General features: G+C 32.1%; 1 protein-coding gene across 1 annotated transcript in view; it reads right to left on the reverse strand.

Annotated features, from left to right (window-relative positions):
* Positions 1-9793: 9793 nt before the first annotated feature.
* LOC134692662 (H(+)/Cl(-) exchange transporter 6-like) overlaps positions 9794-18693 on the reverse strand; it is a 56871-nt gene continuing 47971 nt past the window's right edge. Inside the window, exons 22-24 of the mRNA XM_063553131.1 lie at positions 18298-18414; positions 17000-17125; positions 9794-10165 (exon numbers count right to left, since the gene is read on the reverse strand). Coding sequence (XP_063409201.1) covers positions 10088-10165; positions 17000-17125; positions 18298-18414 — 321 coding nt within the window. The 3' untranslated portion in view covers positions 9794-10087. The remainder of the gene's footprint in view (positions 10166-16999; positions 17126-18297; positions 18415-18693) is intronic.

Genomic DNA, 18693 nt, shown 5'->3' on the forward strand with positions numbered 1-18693 from the left:
GGTGATACCCTCGGGGACGAAACGTCCACCAGCAGTGACAAGAGCTTCAATATCCTTAAAATTCGAGATTTGGTAGGAATGGGTAACCCTGAAACATCCACACAAAAAACTTTAAAAAACTCAAATGAAGAGGGAAAAAACTGATGTTATGAAATTGTTTCAGACACTACAAAGCTAGCCAAATCAATTTGAAACATCTGAGCAGTTATATGGCTTGTTCTCGGGTTCTGTTGCTTCTTCGGAATTAATGTGCAACCTTCTAAACGCGTAGGAAAAGGGAAAGTTTGCCTCAACAATTTTCATTAATGAACGGCTTATACAAAAGTCAACCGATATCTTCAAAACAATTAAAAGATTATCATTGCTTACATTTTTAAAAAAGGAAATAAAAGACAAGCAGTTAATGGCTGATAAGAACAACAAAACATTGAGAGCAGATGAAAAAAATGTCGCCTGCTTGTCATAGCCCAGACAAGATAGTTGGATATGCGATAGGCTCTCCAGTTTGAATTAGGTCCTCTTCCAATGTATCTTGCAAACTTTGATGGTACACATGTAATGAAAATTAAAATATGCCCTGGATGGTTTTTTAGAAAATGGTCATTATTTAGGAAAGCATGTGGATATTTGATGACATGGCAGTTATTCAACCCATTACTAGGATACCAAGCATTTTTTTTATTTGGCAATTGTTATTTTAAAAACCATCCTTTTAGTTTCGAAAAGAGATCCTAAATTGATTTTGTCACTGATTAGTATCCCACAATATCCATAAAAAAAATTAAAACAGCAGGTCCTTGGGAGGGCAAATCCTTACGGTAAGTTCTAGACCATCACAATCGTGTTCTTGGGAATGGAAGAAATGTTTGTTAGTTGGGGGAAAAAAGTTGCTCTTGTTGAATTCTTTGGTTTGGAAAAGGGTAAATAATCCTATAGATTTACACTTGAATGTATTGATTTATGTGTATCACATGGAAGTATATGCCACAAAATAAATGTTGGAAAAGAAATAGCGTAGAATAGTTTTATCTTATAATCAAACAGGAAGAAAAATGTTTCTTAAAGCAAAAATATGCAGCTGACAAAAGTTACGACTCCATTGTTATAAAACCTTCTGACATTGATGTTGAAGTATTGGCTTACTATTTTCAAAGTTGGCTTGCATATCAATTCTAACATTGTTAGATTGGTGAGAATGTTTGTAGAAAACGGCCAAGATTTCACGGCAATACAGTACAGGTTGTGATTCAGTAAGTGTTTTGTCTAGTGAAGGAAAAAAAGCAAAGTATTCGGCTTTTTTACACGTTATGTGTTTTTGGAAGGTCTATTCCATCGTGATGAAACATTTGAAGAGGTTGACGAAGAGTTGGCAAAACACTCGAGAGGTTTTCGTGTTCTATATATGGCTACGAAATTAAAAATATAGATGAATAAAGATCAGAACGTTTTGAAATGCAACAAAAAAAAAGATTTATTGTCATCTACTGCCCCCAACAAAAGATGCAATGTTAAAGCACATTAAACCACCCAACTTTCAGACGAAGATTTGGAAATCTGCTCTTAAACAAAACACTGGTCTGTTGCTAAACAACTATAGTTTGATTGTTTAGAACGATTTGATCAGTATCAATTGGCTAGACCAACCACCAGTGTTAGATGCTTTAATAATTCTGAAGTGCTGTTCATTTAAAGCTGGTTGTGCCAACAACAGATGTTCATGTGTTCAACAAGGTTTATCCTGAACAGATACCTGTATGTAAATGCTCGAAAGCTTGTAGATAAAAGGATTATCAAAACGTTGATATTGCTAACGATGACGACGAATATGATGAAAATGATGATAATGATAATTCGGTAGATGCCGGTGACCAAACTGATGATGATTCTATGGATTGACCTTCTGCGTGACCTTAAAATGTAGTGATTTGTTATTAAAAAAAATGAAAGATAGAAATCTAGAAACCCTGACAGTTTTGTGTGTTTTAATATGTAAGTTATTTCGTGAATATGATGTCAAAATTTATGACAGAATCGTGCATTTCTAGTTGCCTATGTTTGTGTCTGTCGTTGATTCTATGTTTTTGTTTCTTACCTTTTAATGTTTTTTTTTCAACAGCCTTTACATTGTAGTTACATTATGCTCTATGTTTCAATATAAAAAATATACCATTTTATCAAGAAAATTAGTACTTTTGCTTCTTTTCATTCAAAATCATGAATTTTGGAAATTACCCTCCCCCTTTTTTCTTGGTCCTCTACGATTTAAAAATTAATTGAAAATTAGCCTGCGTTTGAATAAGATATGATTTGTTCCATTTAATAAAAAGAAAAGTACTGAATTATTGGTTATTTTTACATTTTTCTATAAATATGTGCAAAACAAAATTTTTGATATACCCTTAAATAAGTCCCCTTTTTACCCCTTTTGGACACTTTTTCCAAAGTCTAACACCTCTTAAAATATTCTCCATATATTACTCTTTAAATTTATACCAAAAAATTGCGGTACCCTGGGGTGTAACACAGAAATGAAATTTTGCCCTACCAGCTGATGGACTAAAATGTTCATTACGTAGAACCGAACTCAAATTTCCGAACAACTTTTCTAGCAGTAAGGGAACGACCATTTGACTTTAAAAAAAAGGGGGATGGATTTTTCCACAATTTGATTGAAAAAGATCGGGTCATACAGATGATTAGAATGAAAAAATAGTCGGAATCCAAAGTTTCCCCATACATTATAGTGTTAAATATTGAATTGGTACAATCGAAAAAAAATAAAAAAAATAATATTAACTTTCGCGCGAGAAAAAAATCGGACTCAGACCCCCCCCCCCCTTTTTAAAAAAAAAAGTAAAGTGGTTGCTCCTTTAAGAAAGTCATTTTGGATGATTTGCAGTAGTTTAAAGATGTCTCAACTACGCACTTTTAAAATGTAGGCTGCATCAGCGTGCTTATAGATAAAGAAAAAGAATTGCGATGTTAATGATCACTACATTTCTATCTTTTCTGTTTGTTTCCAATGGTATTGTTTCTATACAAGTTGTTTTTTTGGCAAAAGGAGAGGGAGATATTTTTTTTAATTTCTAATAGTATTCTAACGGATCTGAGATTCTACACAAACAAGGAATTGACCTCACCCTTTTTCAGTAATGCATTTATGAGTGAGTCGTTGTTTGAGTAAAGACCAGTGGCAAATGTTTCTGTCAGTGTGTACGTCCAGTCGATTCGGGAAGACCTTTTCTAAGGAATTATGTGTTTGGCAATGATGATGGATGAGTTTCGATAAGGGGTTAATAAGGCTACGCAAAGTGTTTTTATAACGAATAAATATGTCAAGTTTAGACAAATATTTCTGTAAAGAACTTAATTAATAAGTGTTATAAGTATCAATTTTATATAAAAATCGTTTCTGTTTTACATATAAATGGAAAAATTACAGTTCGGAATGTCTAGTTTTGTGTACACTGAACCTACACAAGGCCTACATCGACTATCGACTGCATGAAGACAAAACCTGATTTAAACTACATGTAAACATTGAGTTTTATCAATGGGAACGTAATTATGTTTAGTTTATGTGTGAGTTACACTAACACAACACCGAGTTTAGGTCAATGTGAACACGGCCTATGATGATGATTTCGGGGCCTTTTATAGCTGACTATGTGGTATGGGCATTGCTCATTGTTGAATACCGTACGATGACCTGTAGTTGTTAATGTCTGTGTCATTTTTTGTATCTTCTTGAGAATTGTCTCATTGGCAATCATACCACATCTTCTTTTTTATATAGATTTATTGGAAATTTAAAAATGGCATTGCGTCTATTCATGCTAAACATGCTTGGGGGAAACACTAGATTAAGATTTTAACACAATGTTGACTACTGCACCCTTAATTTTGACATTTATACTTATTATGTATGTTTGTTTACACAATGAGGTCAATATTGGAAGATTTTTTTTATGTGTCTTTCATACAAGTGGGAGGCTTAGCAAGCTATCAAACCAAAGGAGTAGGTCCGGTAAGGGCCGATTTTGGCCTCAAATTTCAGATTCATCGAACGATAGATTTTGGAAACTTTTAAAATACTTATTAAAGTGTTGATTTAAATTGATTCAATTAATTTCTGTAAAAGATTTTGAACTGATGAAGTCATTAAAAACGCTCCGATATAAGCTTAAATATGAAAAATCTTTCAAATATGCCAAAAAACGTCACTTTTCAGATGGGTTTTGTCAAAAATGAAAGTGGCCACATTCGTGTTCATCCTCAACCTTTATACATGTTATGTATTACCATCAAATACAACTTACATATCAATATTATGAATGAACACGAATTCTGCCTCTTTCATTTAAGACGGAAACCGTCTAAAATTAAATAAAATACTCAAATTGTGAAGATTTCATTAATTTAGCATTGCTTTTTAAAATGATGTTAGTACCCGTAAATGTGCATTGTATTGTCAAAAACAGCCTATATTTATGTAGCAAAAGCATTCTACTTTCCATTTAGTAGCTAAAATAGATATAGGAAGATGTGGTGTGAGTGCCAATGAGACAACTCTCCATCCAAATAACAATTTAAAAAGTAAACCATTATAGGTTAAAGTACGGCCTTCAACACGGAGCCTAGGCTCACACCGAAGAACAAGCTATAAAGGGCCCCAACATTACTAGTGTAAAACCATTCAAACGGGAAAACCAACGGTCTAATCTATATAAACAAAACGAGAAACGAGAAACACGTATATATTACATAAACAAACGACAACTACTGTACATCAGATTCCTGACTTAGGACAGGTGCATGCAAACATTTGCAGCGGGATTAAACGTTTTAATGGATCCAAACCTTCTCCCTTTTTCTGAAACAATAGCATAACATCACAACATAGAAAAACATACGATAAAATATCAATTGGCAGGCTTTACTCAATCAAAAAACGTATGATTAAAAGATTACATTTTAATACGTTTGTAAAACTGCTATATTTTGGGGCCAAAAAGGGGTCTTACTGAACCTACTCCTTTAATCTCCTTTTTCCTACATTGAAAGTTAGGAATATGACAGTAATCATTCATTCGTTTGATGTGTTTAAGCTTTTGATTTTGCTTTTTGATTTGGGAATTTCCGTTTTGAAATTTTGTAAGAGTTCGGTTATTTTTTTTTCATTTTACATTGTATAAAACAGATTGTTATATAATCTTTCATAACACCTGCGTTTTGTAGTTTTCTATATGGACTTTCTGTTTTTATTTTCTTTGGGCAATGGAGCTATCTTTTTTCTACGTACTCTTTATGCTTTTGATTAATTTAAACATATTTATTTATAGTGGATTGGGAAACAAGTTTTGCAACTTATTTTGATCCCTTTCCAATTTGCGGGTGCGACTACTGCCTTGTAGTGCCACTAGCCTGCTCTTTTTCAAAATCTACAAAGGTGTATTGATTGCTCACTAAATATCGTACGTCACACTTACTTCATACGTCACAGTTAGCAACACAACAGCGCAATCTAGTTTGACATCTGGAGATCATTGACATATTGGTTTCATTGACATGCAAGTGTCGGTGCAATACTTTAAATTGGCAAGACAGGTGTCAATAAATTATCTATGATCGAAAAAAGGTAGTGGAATAGGTGTCGATAAATTAACTTTGACCGAAAAGAGGAAGTGGTTGGTTATACAAGTATGTGAGTTGTATGTATAATTTGTTTTAAATAATCGTTTTCGTCTGTTATGGCAGGTAATACTGCCAAATTCCTGTCAGAAAATATAGTATGTGAAAGGTTTTTTAAAAGATCTAAAAGCATTATATTCTAAAAAATGTAGCTTTTTAAAAATACGAATTAACTCTCAACAGAAGAGTTTAAAACATTTCGAGTTGCTTTCCTTCTGCTGTGAAATGTTTTTTTATTAATGAAATTCTGAAACCAAAAATTCTGAAGATAAGAACTGGATGAAGCATTTTTTTTAAAGGAAAGATACGAGAAGGACATTCAAACTCATATGTCGAAAACAAAATGATAACTGCATAGCTAAAAAATGAAAACAGACAAACAATAGTACAAAAACAACAACATAGAAAACTAATTATAGATAAAAATTGAGCAACACCGAAAACTGGAGTTGATCTCCAACTCAAAAACGAAAGAAGTTTTATTCTTGCAGAGTGCCTTCACCGGGCATACATTTTGTGTCCCTTTAAAATTGACGTGGCTGCGTATTTATACATCCCAAAACATCCACTTTTAATAGGCCCAAGACCACAATTAATGACCCCGCTTTTCGCGATATAGTTCCCTTTAATTATAGTGTATTTTTTCTTTATTTTTTTTCTTTCCCTTTCTCATTCATTTCTTAGCTTTTCTGGGGTGGGAATGAAAGAAGAGAGCTGAAATAAACTTTTGGATGTTTTATTTTAACTGATTTTAATAAGGAAAGAGTGATTAGGCCAGGTGCAAAAAGGTTATATTTACACTTTTCGGAACATCTCTTGACTTGCCTATAGGGGTATGGATGTGTATTGGCCAAATTTGTATGATGTAAACATGCAATTTTTCTGAAAATTGCATATGTTTTGGGACTTGAACTGTACATTACTCACACAAAAAAATAGACAAAAAGAACAATTGAATTTTTTTTAATGCGACAAAACGTTATAAAGAAATGATAGAAGAATTAATTGTGGTCTCGGGCCTAAGAGGTGCATTTCAGCAAATTTTGAATTTATACTTTGACAACTTCTCTGAATGATCTATTGGTATTTATTTGTCAAACTATGTGAGAAGAAATGGTTTCCACTTTTATTTGATAGAAATTTGTAAAAAAAAGTCACTTTTCAGCTAGTATGCCCAAAAAGTAGCTTTTTCACTTTTTTCAATATTTTCGCAAAAGCAGCATTCTTAATTTTTCTCTGACATTTTTTTTCTGATATCTATTTGTGTTTGTGGTATTTATTTCATGTGTTTTACTCATTTGTGAACTCTGAACACAAAGAAAGGTGGATAAAAGCATAAAAAGAGTGCAAAATGTGCTGTTTTAATAGTCTAGGTCTAGCGGTCCATACGAAGCAAGTGAAATATGAAGTTCTATGCACTTTAAAATTGTATTTCTTTAAACAGATTGCACTGAATCTATATCAAAAGCACTCATTACTGGTTGTTTAAACTTGTCTGTTTCACAGAATACCTTTATTTTCTTCTTTTGTATGGCTGGTGGTTAAAATATTGGCATTTTAAGACTGAAATTTCATGCAGGTTTTAAACAGTAAATTGAAAAAACTTTGCATCAGACCATACTGTCTACATATATAGTTAAAAGCAACAGTCTTGTTACATCCAGGCTTCATATTTGATCATATCTTAGCAAGGATTTGGGCAAAAAGAAGCATATTTCCATCTCCAATATCATTTATATGCAATTAAATATGGAAATACAGGGAACGGCCTAAATTGACAACTTGTTATTTTAAGCTTGACATTGCTTAAGACCAAGTAAAACTCATGTGTTATACTATTTGAAACTTATATTTACATGAAACGAATATTTATGATATGTTAAATGTTTTGTTTTAACTTAACAACTTCAGAAAATTGTTGTAAGTGGAAAATATGACATTTCATATAAGGCCTGGCTTCATTTGAAAACCTCTATTTTTTGGCATAGGCACATATAAAATTAACTTTTTTCAATTTTTTATAAGTCTCATACATTAAGTATGCTATCCTTTACTTTGAATAGATAATATCTTATACATTGAGACATAAAAAAAGTGCAATTTGGTGTTTTGGGGGGATTTTTGAAGCCAAAATGTGAAAGTTGAAATTTTTCTATCTATACGTCACAATTCAGCAACCAAAGTTGAGATATAAAAAATGCCACATTTTCTAAAATATATATCATATGGCTATGAAACTTTGTAAACTGACTTATAAAACACTAAGCTTAAATCTTGTCAAGTTTTATTGGAATTGGTCAAGTTTTTGGCCCCTAATAGGCCCAAGACCACAATTAATGACCCCGCTTTTCGTTGTTCACGAATATAGTTCCCTTTAATTATAGTGTATTTTTTCTTTATTTTTTTTTCTTTCCCTTTCTCATTCATTTCTTAGCTTTTCTGGGGTGGGAATGAAAAAAGAGAGCTGAAATAAACTTTTGGATGTTTTATTTTAACTGATTTTAATAAGGAAAGAGTGATTAGGCCAGGTGCAAAAAGGTTATATTTTCACTTTTCGGAACATCTCTTGACTTGCCTATAGGGGTATGGATGTGTATTGGCCAAATTTGTATGATGTAAACATGCAATTTTTCTGAAAATTGCATATGTTTTGGGACTTGAACTGTACATTACTCACACAAAAAAATAGACAAAAAGAACAATTGAATTTTTTTTAATGCGACAAAACGTTATAAAGAAATGATAGAAGAATTAATTGTGGTCTCGGGCCTTTTGTCGTCTGATTTTCCCCAACATGGGAAAGTTCCGGGGCTATAATGGAATCTTTTGATAAAAATAAAATGTTGTCTAAAGTCCTTTGATTCATATTATTCTGCAAGTATATGTACAATAGTTTATGTATACAAAAAACTATAGTTGTGAAGGGATGCATGCTAAAATACTAATACATAGTTTGGAAATGAATAGTTCCCTTTACACCACAAATATTCAGTTATTATAATTAAAAAAACACCATATAAGATATCGGCAATATGGTTTTACTTAATTGTTAAGTGCGACATGTCGTAGCACAAACATATTAATAAAAAGGGTACGCTTACATTAAATTTATTTTCTCCCCTATTTTATTCAAAAATATGCGTATGATGATGATATAACCCATTAACCAAATATATTTAACATCTCAGGTCTTTTGATTTGAGGTCCTTGGTGTATGATCTTGCAACTGAGCATAAGTAAATTTGACGATCTAGATTTTGACCTTTACTTAATATGTACGCATGATCAAGCATTTAGTTGCAATAAAGCCATATGACCTTTACAAAGAAACCAGAAGTAATCCCATGTAAACCGGAAGTAGCTATGTTTTTGACATTTTTGAATGTAAAAGGTAAAATCACAATAGTAGAACTTAAGAGGAAAATCAATTCTGAAAGTCCATAATCACAAGGCAAAATCAAATACCAAAAACACATAAAAAACGAATGGACAAGAACTGTCATATTCCTGGCTTGGTACAGGCATTTTCAAATGTAAAAAATGGTGGATTAAACCTGGTATATAGAAAAATATATAGAACCATATATTTTTGAAATCAGTGTCAAGTAAACTATCAAATGACCGGAATTGACATTTTTCAAACCGGAAGTAATGCATGATGTCCATTATTTACAAAAAAATGTAAAGAAACAATATATTTTTGAAATCAACTCACAGTAAGTAGTAATCCAACTCTGGAAATGACATTTTAAACTCGATTTGAATGTTTTCATATAAAAATACATGGTTATTTGTTGGAAAGACCTTCAATTGGTTTCTGAAAAACTGGTTTTTAATTTTTAATTGTTTTTTTTTATGTTAATTACTTGATACTAGAAGAGATACACGGAAACATAGGTTGTTAAAAGCCATGATTTTGACAAGTTCGAAAATATCTTTTTACCGAACCTTTTTGACACATTCTCCCTTTCAATTCTCAATTTTACATGGTATCCCCAACCTTTGTATTCACTCTTCAATTATTTTATGTTCTTCTTTTAAAAAAAGTAAGTAAGTAAGTAAGATTTTTTTTATTATAGTGACATATATAAAAACAGTTTATCAATATACAATAAAATACATCCGACCCATTGGGTCTATAAGTCTTGTTCAAAATCATAAAACGTATTTCTTTTATCACAGATTTCAAACAAAATAATGAAAAAAGATTAAGCTTAATTCAAAATTAAGTATTCTACAAGTATGCCAGACATCTGTATTTAAATACACATTTTGACAACACTATAAAAAGAAGAGTTTAAATGTTAATTAACAATGACCTGATACATTAATTAAATGCGTAAGTAGTATATCTTAATTTTATTTATATTTATTAATTACATTTCTAACATTTGTTTTAAGAGGACGCACGTTCTTGAAGTATATGTTCTAGATATTCATGAGTCAAATTATGTCTAGTGATCATACCCATGAGCTGAAATAAAGAAGGAAATATTTATTATAATTTTGTGAAATACAGACAGTATTGAAAAGGCTTTTTCTGAAATTTTGAATATATTTTTATTTTGTATGTGCATGTGTAAAGTCAGGAGTCTTTAATTCAGAAGTAGTTGTTTGCTGCTGTGTGAAATGTTTGTTTTTCGTTCTTAATTTTGTACCTAAATAAGGCCGTACGTTTTCTCCTTTGAATTGTATTACATTGGTAATTAATTTTCTTTGTCTTTTATAACTGACTATGCGGTATGGACTTGGCCATTATTGGAGGCCGTGCGGTGACCTATAATTGTTAATTTCTGTTTCATTTGGTCCCTTGTGAAGTGTATTTCATTCGCAATCCTACCACATCTTCTTTCATATATATATATATATTGGTGATTTTATAATAACAAAGTTCTCTTAAATGACAGTAGCGGATCTGTTTTATTTCAACCTATATGAATTATTAAACAATCAATACATACTTTAATTCAAATTGTTTATGTTACGTATAACAAACATAAACTTTGCAACAAAATGCCTTAAGGAAATGAAGTGCAAAGTTGATAGTTAAACTCAGAAATACTATTTTTCATATAAAAGAAACCACCCATTGAATTTTTCGTTGTGTACTTAATTCTCGTACTGATTCATGTTTGTAGGATATTGTCTGTAATGCATAAATTTGAACAATATTAAAAAATGTAATGCTTTAGAATCATATTTCATCATTCATAAAAAACGTTACAATTTGCTTCGTGTAAATATGTTATAAATGAGTATACGTTTAAAATACCTTATATTCAGTTGTTATTAAAGAGAAGCCTCGTTCACTGATACAAGTAAAGTAAACGTGTCACTGTGCTCAAAACATTTTTACTTTTTGGTTAACACTGTACGTATCTTTTTCGAATGTAAGTCACTTTTATTTTCGAAAATTGTCAGGTTAATGATTTCAGCAATTGAGGGACATTAAATACGGTCACACCCCTTATGTATTAACTAGTGTCATACAATTACGATATGCGTCAATATAAGCAAGAGAAAAGAGAACATAGCTTGATTATGCTTAAGTAAGTGTCATTCAATGTAGATAGATATTTCTACTATAAGTGAAGGGCAACAGTAGTACTAATGCTCAAAACACTTAAATTCATTGCGAATATACAAACCGTGCTTGAAAGCGAAGAGGGAATTTCACAAACGGAGCGATATGGAAGCATTAACAGCGTAAAATACCAATCCTACTATGCATCTATAATTCGGTATGCGTAGTAAAGGCAACGGTAGTATACCGCTGTTCAAAGCTGATAATTCGATTAAGCAATAACAAAAACAGGTAACAAACGAAAACCAAGGGAAACACATATACTCAGTGGCGGATCCAGAACTTTTCCTAAAGGGGGGGGGGGGGGGGGGGGGGGAGGGGGTGCTGACTGAACTAAGGGGGGCCCGCTCCAGTCATGCTTTAATGATTCCCTATATAATCAACCAAATTTTTCCCACCAAAGAGGGGCCCGGGCCCCCCTTGATCCGCCTATGATACTATACGAGAAAAACAACGGAGCAAAAGAAGCACTGAACTACAACAAATACAAACGCAATCATTCATAGAAACGGACTGTAGCTAACAACTGCTATATTCATGACATGATACATGACGTACTGAGAAAAACCGTGGCTTCAATCTGGTTTTATGGCTAGCCGAACTTTCCTCTAAAATGACAGCATTTTGTCACAGGAGTACAGTACAAGAAACGAAAGAAGACCCAGTGCATATAAATACACGTATCCACACATAATTGGTTAAATCTGATTGTATCCAGCTCCTTGAATGCGAAAACATGTTTCATATTAGTTACCCAATACTTATGAAGTCTTGGATTTGGTCGTTATCCCCCGAATATGTACTACTTTAATACAAGTAAGAAACCAATACGCATCGACTTATCAAAGCCGATATATATTCTTTTGATATGAAATTTATTAAAATTGAGGTTGCAAACAAAACGAAGAAAATTAACCTTACATGGTTCTGGAGGTTTTTTTTTTAAGGGTTCTGTTTTAGTCTTAATACACACACTATATAGGAAGATGTGGTATGAGTGCCAATGAGACAACTCTACATCCAAGTCACAATTTATAAAAGTAAAGCATTTTAGGTAAAGTTATAGTCTTCAACATAGAGCCTAGGCTCACACCGAACAGCAAGATATAAATGGCCCCAACAATTACTAGTGTAAAACCATTCAAACAGTAAAAACCAATGGTCTAATCTATATATATATATATATATATGTGCAGGCGATTTGGTGTCACGATATCACAGTAGCATGGGTTCGAATCCCGGCGAGGGAAGAACCAAAACTTTCCGAAAGCAAATTTACAGATCTAACATTGTTGGGTTGATGTTTAGACGAGTTGTATATACATTATGTACACAGCCATGTATCACCATCATTGATGGAGATCCGATGGATACATCTGTTGTAGGGTTGTCACTGACTCAGACGTACTTATGAATATAATTATTTTCTGTGACTGTATCTTACATTAATTTGTAGGATCCTTTACTATAGATATTTTAGCTGATCTGTAACAATAACATCTTCATGCTTTTACATCATGTACTGTAGTACGCCGCTAGATTAAAACTGACGTGGAAAGGTAACACATAGCCAGCGAAAGCTCTTTTTTGAGAGCCCAGGTGGTCGTGTGGTCTAGCGAGACGGCTGCAATGCAAGCGATTTGGTGTCACGATATCACAGTAGCATGGGTTCGAATCCCGGCGAGGGAAAACCAAAAATTTGCGAAAGCAAATGTACAGATCTAACATTGTTGGGTTGATGTTTAGACGAGTTGTATATATTTATATATACGAGTCTAAATTGAAAACTACGTTCAAACCTATGACTGCGTTGGATAAAAACCGCAATTTTTATACGTGTGCATGTCAAACAAATTTCGGATGTTTGTGGCACAACATCCTGTCCACAAGTTAACAATTTTTTTTTCTGTGACGTATTAAATTTATAATAAGATCCATTTTGTTACAACCTGTGATCAATTTTATTTGGCAATCGCCAATGGCAGTCAGCAGGGTTAAAGAACATCAGTTGTTCGACCTGTTAGTCAAATGCGTTTTGTTTAAATATACTTTTTCACTCTTTTGGTCTTTTGGAAAATGTTGTTTGTGCTGTTTTTAGACCCTTCTACAACTATATTTATATATATATATAAAGAAGAAATGATACACACTTATGACTCACATAAACAAATGACAACCACTGAACATAAGATGTTAGTTACTGCCACAGGAATGATCACGCTGCAGGTATATTGAATAAGATCAAAGGACGAATTCACCGCCAGTCAGTGGCCCCATAGTGTCATAATTTGTATTATGATAGTTGAGTTTTAATTAATGAATCATGAACATATGACTAAATAAAGATTATAACACCTATAGGCAAAGGTGACCTTGAACGGTTTTATGAATGGATGACGGAAACTAAATATGGTTGAAATTTTGTCATTAATTCAGGTTAAAGTAATTTAACGATACTCAAGTCTCATTTATCGCCTATGATACCAATAAAAGTAACGAACAAAAACCATACTTATAGTGGTGGATCCAAAATGTTTAGAAGTGGGTCCACTAACTGCTATAAACCTGCGGGATACTGCTACGTTTATTCTTCAGTGATTCCCTATATAATCAACCAAACTTTTCCCACGAAAGAAGGAGGGAGGGGGGACGACTCCAACCCCTGGAGTATGACTGAGTCAAAGCGTTACAATTGCGAAAAGAACACAATCAGTCAAAATGAAGAACTGGCCACTATTCTGGTTACTAAGTATATAAAACCGCATAGCCCCCACATGATGATATACATTCTACAATAGGATAACTGTTGTTCTGGTATAGTATGTTAATGTTTATATGGAAACAAACAATAATATTAAGTATCGAAGATCTCTTGAAAATTTATTACCTTAGCTGTACTTGGCAAAATTTTTAGAAATTTTGGTCCTCAATGCTCTTCAACTTTGTACTTTATTTGACATTTTTAACTTTTTTGTATTCGAGCGTCACTGATGAGTCTTTTGTAGACGAAGCGCGCGTCTGGCGTATATACTAAATTTAGTCCTGGAATCTATGATGAGTTTATATCCAATATGAAATGTGTTATGAGGAAGAATACAAGTATTACCATATCTTACGCACTGTGCGGTTGTTGACAAACTTTAAGAAATAAGATTGAATGTTGCTATTGAAATATAAGCTAATAGGTTTTTAAATTCTAGTAATGACTGATAAAATTTGAGAAGCAGAATCCGAACGCTTACAACGTTTGCAAAGTTAAAACCCATGTTGTATTCGATCCAGTTGCCAGGCTCTCCCCCTTCATATCAGGTTAAGGTGTCAATTACTGACTTTAGAAAAATAGCTGACGAGAATCATTTTTCGATAAATCATGTAAAACAACGCTGTCAAAAATAATTGTTTTATCATTAAGAATAGACTGTTTTAATAAAGGATTACTTAAGATTTCCATTTACAATTTGTATCAACATCTTTGATGATGTTCGTCGGTGTTTTATTTCTAGAAAAAAATTACCATTTATTAGATAAAAAATAATAATGTGATATCGAATTTGAAATCATCCACCTCTAGATTTTTATGATTAGTCACAAAAAGTACACTTATACATATAATTAAGATCAAAAGATTGTCCGGCCTTTGTTTGAATGTTTTATTCAGAGTATTTCAAATTTCAAATAGTTTACTTATATATCGAATGTCACACTATATAGTATGCTAATTTTTATAAAAAAATACAAATTTCATACCACCAATTCTTTAATTGATAATATGAAATTGTAAGCTTATCACTAACATTACTTGAGTTATATGTTTTAATTTTTTTCTTCTGTTTTTATATTATTTAAGAATTTAGTATTGTCTTCGAAAGTTTACAGGCAGTACTTATATTAATTAATTAATCGCAAAACTATGTTTCGAAAAAAATAATAAACTTAGTGGAAAGTTCGTAATCAAATGGCAAAATCAAAAGCTTAAACACATCAAATTGCAGATCAGCTGACGCTCCGTCAACCGAGTCGCAAATTTAACAAAACAACACCCAGTAATGTTGTCTCCTAAAGTACAATTCAATTAAAACAAAGAAGCAATAAAACCGAAATGTTGATATTCTAAATCTGTTGGAAAAAATAATTTATTCTGTACTTTGATATTGAATATTAATTACACATTTTTAACCAGACCAATAATAGATAATTAATATATTTCTGTGAAATTGAAATTTGACAAGAGTAAATATATATTTAGCCAAAAGCAGGAAATGGAAAATGGAAAAAAATACCTGTTTTGATAATTAATATGGTATTTTCTTAAACAATACATGAAGCGACATAAGAGAAATTTGACCTATAACATTTGAATAATAACCTGTAGATCATTGGTCAATTAGATAATTAGGAAGTATATTTAATTATAACGGTACTGAAAACAATGACATAACAAAAAGAAAAAGCTTTCACTGAAAAATACTTGATATTTATTACGCCTTCCAACACAGGCAGTTTTGTGGTTTGACATCATAATTATAACCGTATACGAAGAAAGGTAGTTTTCTAGTTTGAAAACAGACTTACTACCCCAACCTAAAAGTCAGTTTTCTATTTCAACAGCTGATTTATCACCACCGACAAAGAAAGGCATTTTTTTCGTTTGACGGCATTTTAGACTACCTTGAAATTCATACGTTTTCTCACTTAGAATTTTTAAGTTGACAACATAAAATATAGCGTCACTGATAAGTGTTCTTTCAACAAAATACGTCTGGCATTCTAAATTATATGCCTGCTGTCTTTGGTGAATATTCCTTGCATTGAATAAAATGACAGTATTACGATACTGATTTAAACTGAAGTGAATCGGCCTAACCAAATTTCTTATTGTGTATATATCAACAAATATTTATATTAAATGTTTCTAAGAACATGGTAAAATGCATTATAAAAAGGAAGAACATATTTTAGTTTTAAATCATACATCAAACGAAAAATAGTTGAATTAATGTCACATTCGATAAAAAAAACCCGACAATTTGGACAGATTCCATGTAATCTATGACACAAGTATTTGATAAAAATCAATAAAAAAATGCCGTCTTTGAAACAGTCTAAGGTATGACTCGAACAACTAGGAAATAAGGATACTTTACCAAGTTGTAAAATTTGTGTCTGATTCATTTGTGATTATGAACCATACAATATGTTTAAACTAATAAATAGGAACAGTAGTTTCCTTATAAGCAGCAGCATTTCAAAAAGTAAATCTGATAGGAGACGCAATCTTTGGAATATCGTATCAGCTTTGACGATGAGGTTAGTTTGAGAAAAAAACGACGAGAGGGGTGTATTTATACATAGCAACATTCAAACAGACCCTGCACATGGATTTTAAATCTCCCAGTTGAAACGACAATCCAGAGCTTGCATTTTCTTGACACAGGGTTTGATATTGACAAAGGAACTGCTTTAGGTCAATTTATGACATAAAATTAGCAATATTTAAGTCTTAATTTTAAAAGTGTTCATCCTATTAAAGAAGAAACTGCATTACCGCAAATCCTTGAATAATGAACGAACTTTGAAATTAAATATACGTCAGCCGTAAACATGTTTTTTTTTCAAATAGAAAAAGAGAAAATAAGATATATAGGAATGATGAAGTAATAAAAGTACACTCTTATGTGAAAACGACTAACAATCGAATAAATGTTTTAATACTTATAATCCTACCTGTCCATCATGGCTGACAACTGGTAGATGACGTAATCCCATACTTCTAAACAGATTGAAGGCTTGAGGTACTGGTGTATTTGGATAAACAGTATATGGGCATGGGTTGATATAGGGTGTTAAGTCCTTTAAATACAAATCATATCCGTGTTACAGGAACTCTATCGACAATCAACCTCTTATACGCCACACGGCTTTTTCTCGTTAAATTGAAACCAACGATATTCATTTATAGAAGAGAAAACAAAACATTTATGAAAGGGAATATTTAAATTCATAAATGAGGAAAATATAAAACGTTTCCTGTAATTTACTCTGTAATTAAAGATCCCTTTTAAATTGTCCCTATTAATTTTTATTCAAAGGAGAGCAAATGAACTCATACCACATCTTCTTATATCCATATAATTTCTCTCATATACAAACAAATATACAATATATACAGCGCACGTATAAGACCCTACATAGTTATAACCACGTGTATTAAAATTTGAATATTATCATTCGTTGGATACCAATTTTCGTGGATTTCGTGGGCACAGTCAAACCACGAAATTAAATATTCAACGAATGATAATTTTTCTAAAGGTTTGTATGCAGACTTCAGCAAAACCACGAAATTAAATATCCACGAATATGCAAGATTTTCTTAATCCACGAACATTGGTACCCACGAAAATAAATGAATCCACATTACTGTTATTATTTATACAAATAGTTATAAGAAGATGTGGTATGAGTGCCATTCAGACAAATCTCCATCAAAGTCACAATTTCTAAAAGTAAATCATTATGGGCTAAAGTACGGTTTCTAGCAAGAAGCAAAATTTGTTTTTCAATTCATAGGCAACTTAATCAAGGGTTTTATGCTAACATTTCCAATGTAAAATTTTTAATTGTTTTAATTGTTTGTATATGCATTGAACGAAATTGTTACACGATGATGACTGCTGTACCCATATTTTGACTATTTTATTTATTGTGTCTGTTTAGTTCACGCTTCATTGTAAATATAACAGAATGTGGTGAGACTGTCATCAAAGCGAGAGATTACGCGCTTTAAAACCAGGTTTAATCCTTCATTTTCTACATTTGAAAACGCCTGTACCAAGTCAGGTATATGATAGTTCTTGTCCATTCGTTTTTTATGTGTTTTGTCATTTGATTTTGCCATGTAATTATGGACTTACCGATTACATTTTCCTCTGAGTTCAGTATTTTTGTGATTTTACTTTTTACTATTCCATAGCAAAGTCATATTGCGTACGTGACTATCAAAAATATTAGTATCCACTTACGACAACCATGTTATCTGATATTAATAAATGTGGGTCTTGGTTTATATCATAGATATCTGGATACCTCGGATACTCCTCTGTCATCTCCTCATATGACAATTTTCTTTGTGTACATCTCTGAAAAGTTAATAGAATATTAAAGATGATTAATTTCACCTGTCCTTCATAAGTTCCTTAATGAACCACACTAAATGGTATTGCTTCATGAACAAACATATTTTGCTATTCATAAGTAATAGAATATGGTTAATAATTACAGGCGAGAGTAGAATACTGGTGTTCAAAAGTCATAAATCGATTGACAGAAAACCAATCCGGGTTACACATTAAAATCGATGGAAACACATCAACTACAAGACAAAAACAAAGGAACAACAGGAACACTGAAGTGCAACA

Source organism: Mytilus trossulus, chromosome 12 (assembly GCF_036588685.1).
Source record: "Mytilus trossulus isolate FHL-02 chromosome 12, PNRI_Mtr1.1.1.hap1, whole genome shotgun sequence".
NCBI classification, from domain to species: Eukaryota; Metazoa; Mollusca; class Bivalvia; order Mytilida; family Mytilidae; genus Mytilus; species Mytilus trossulus.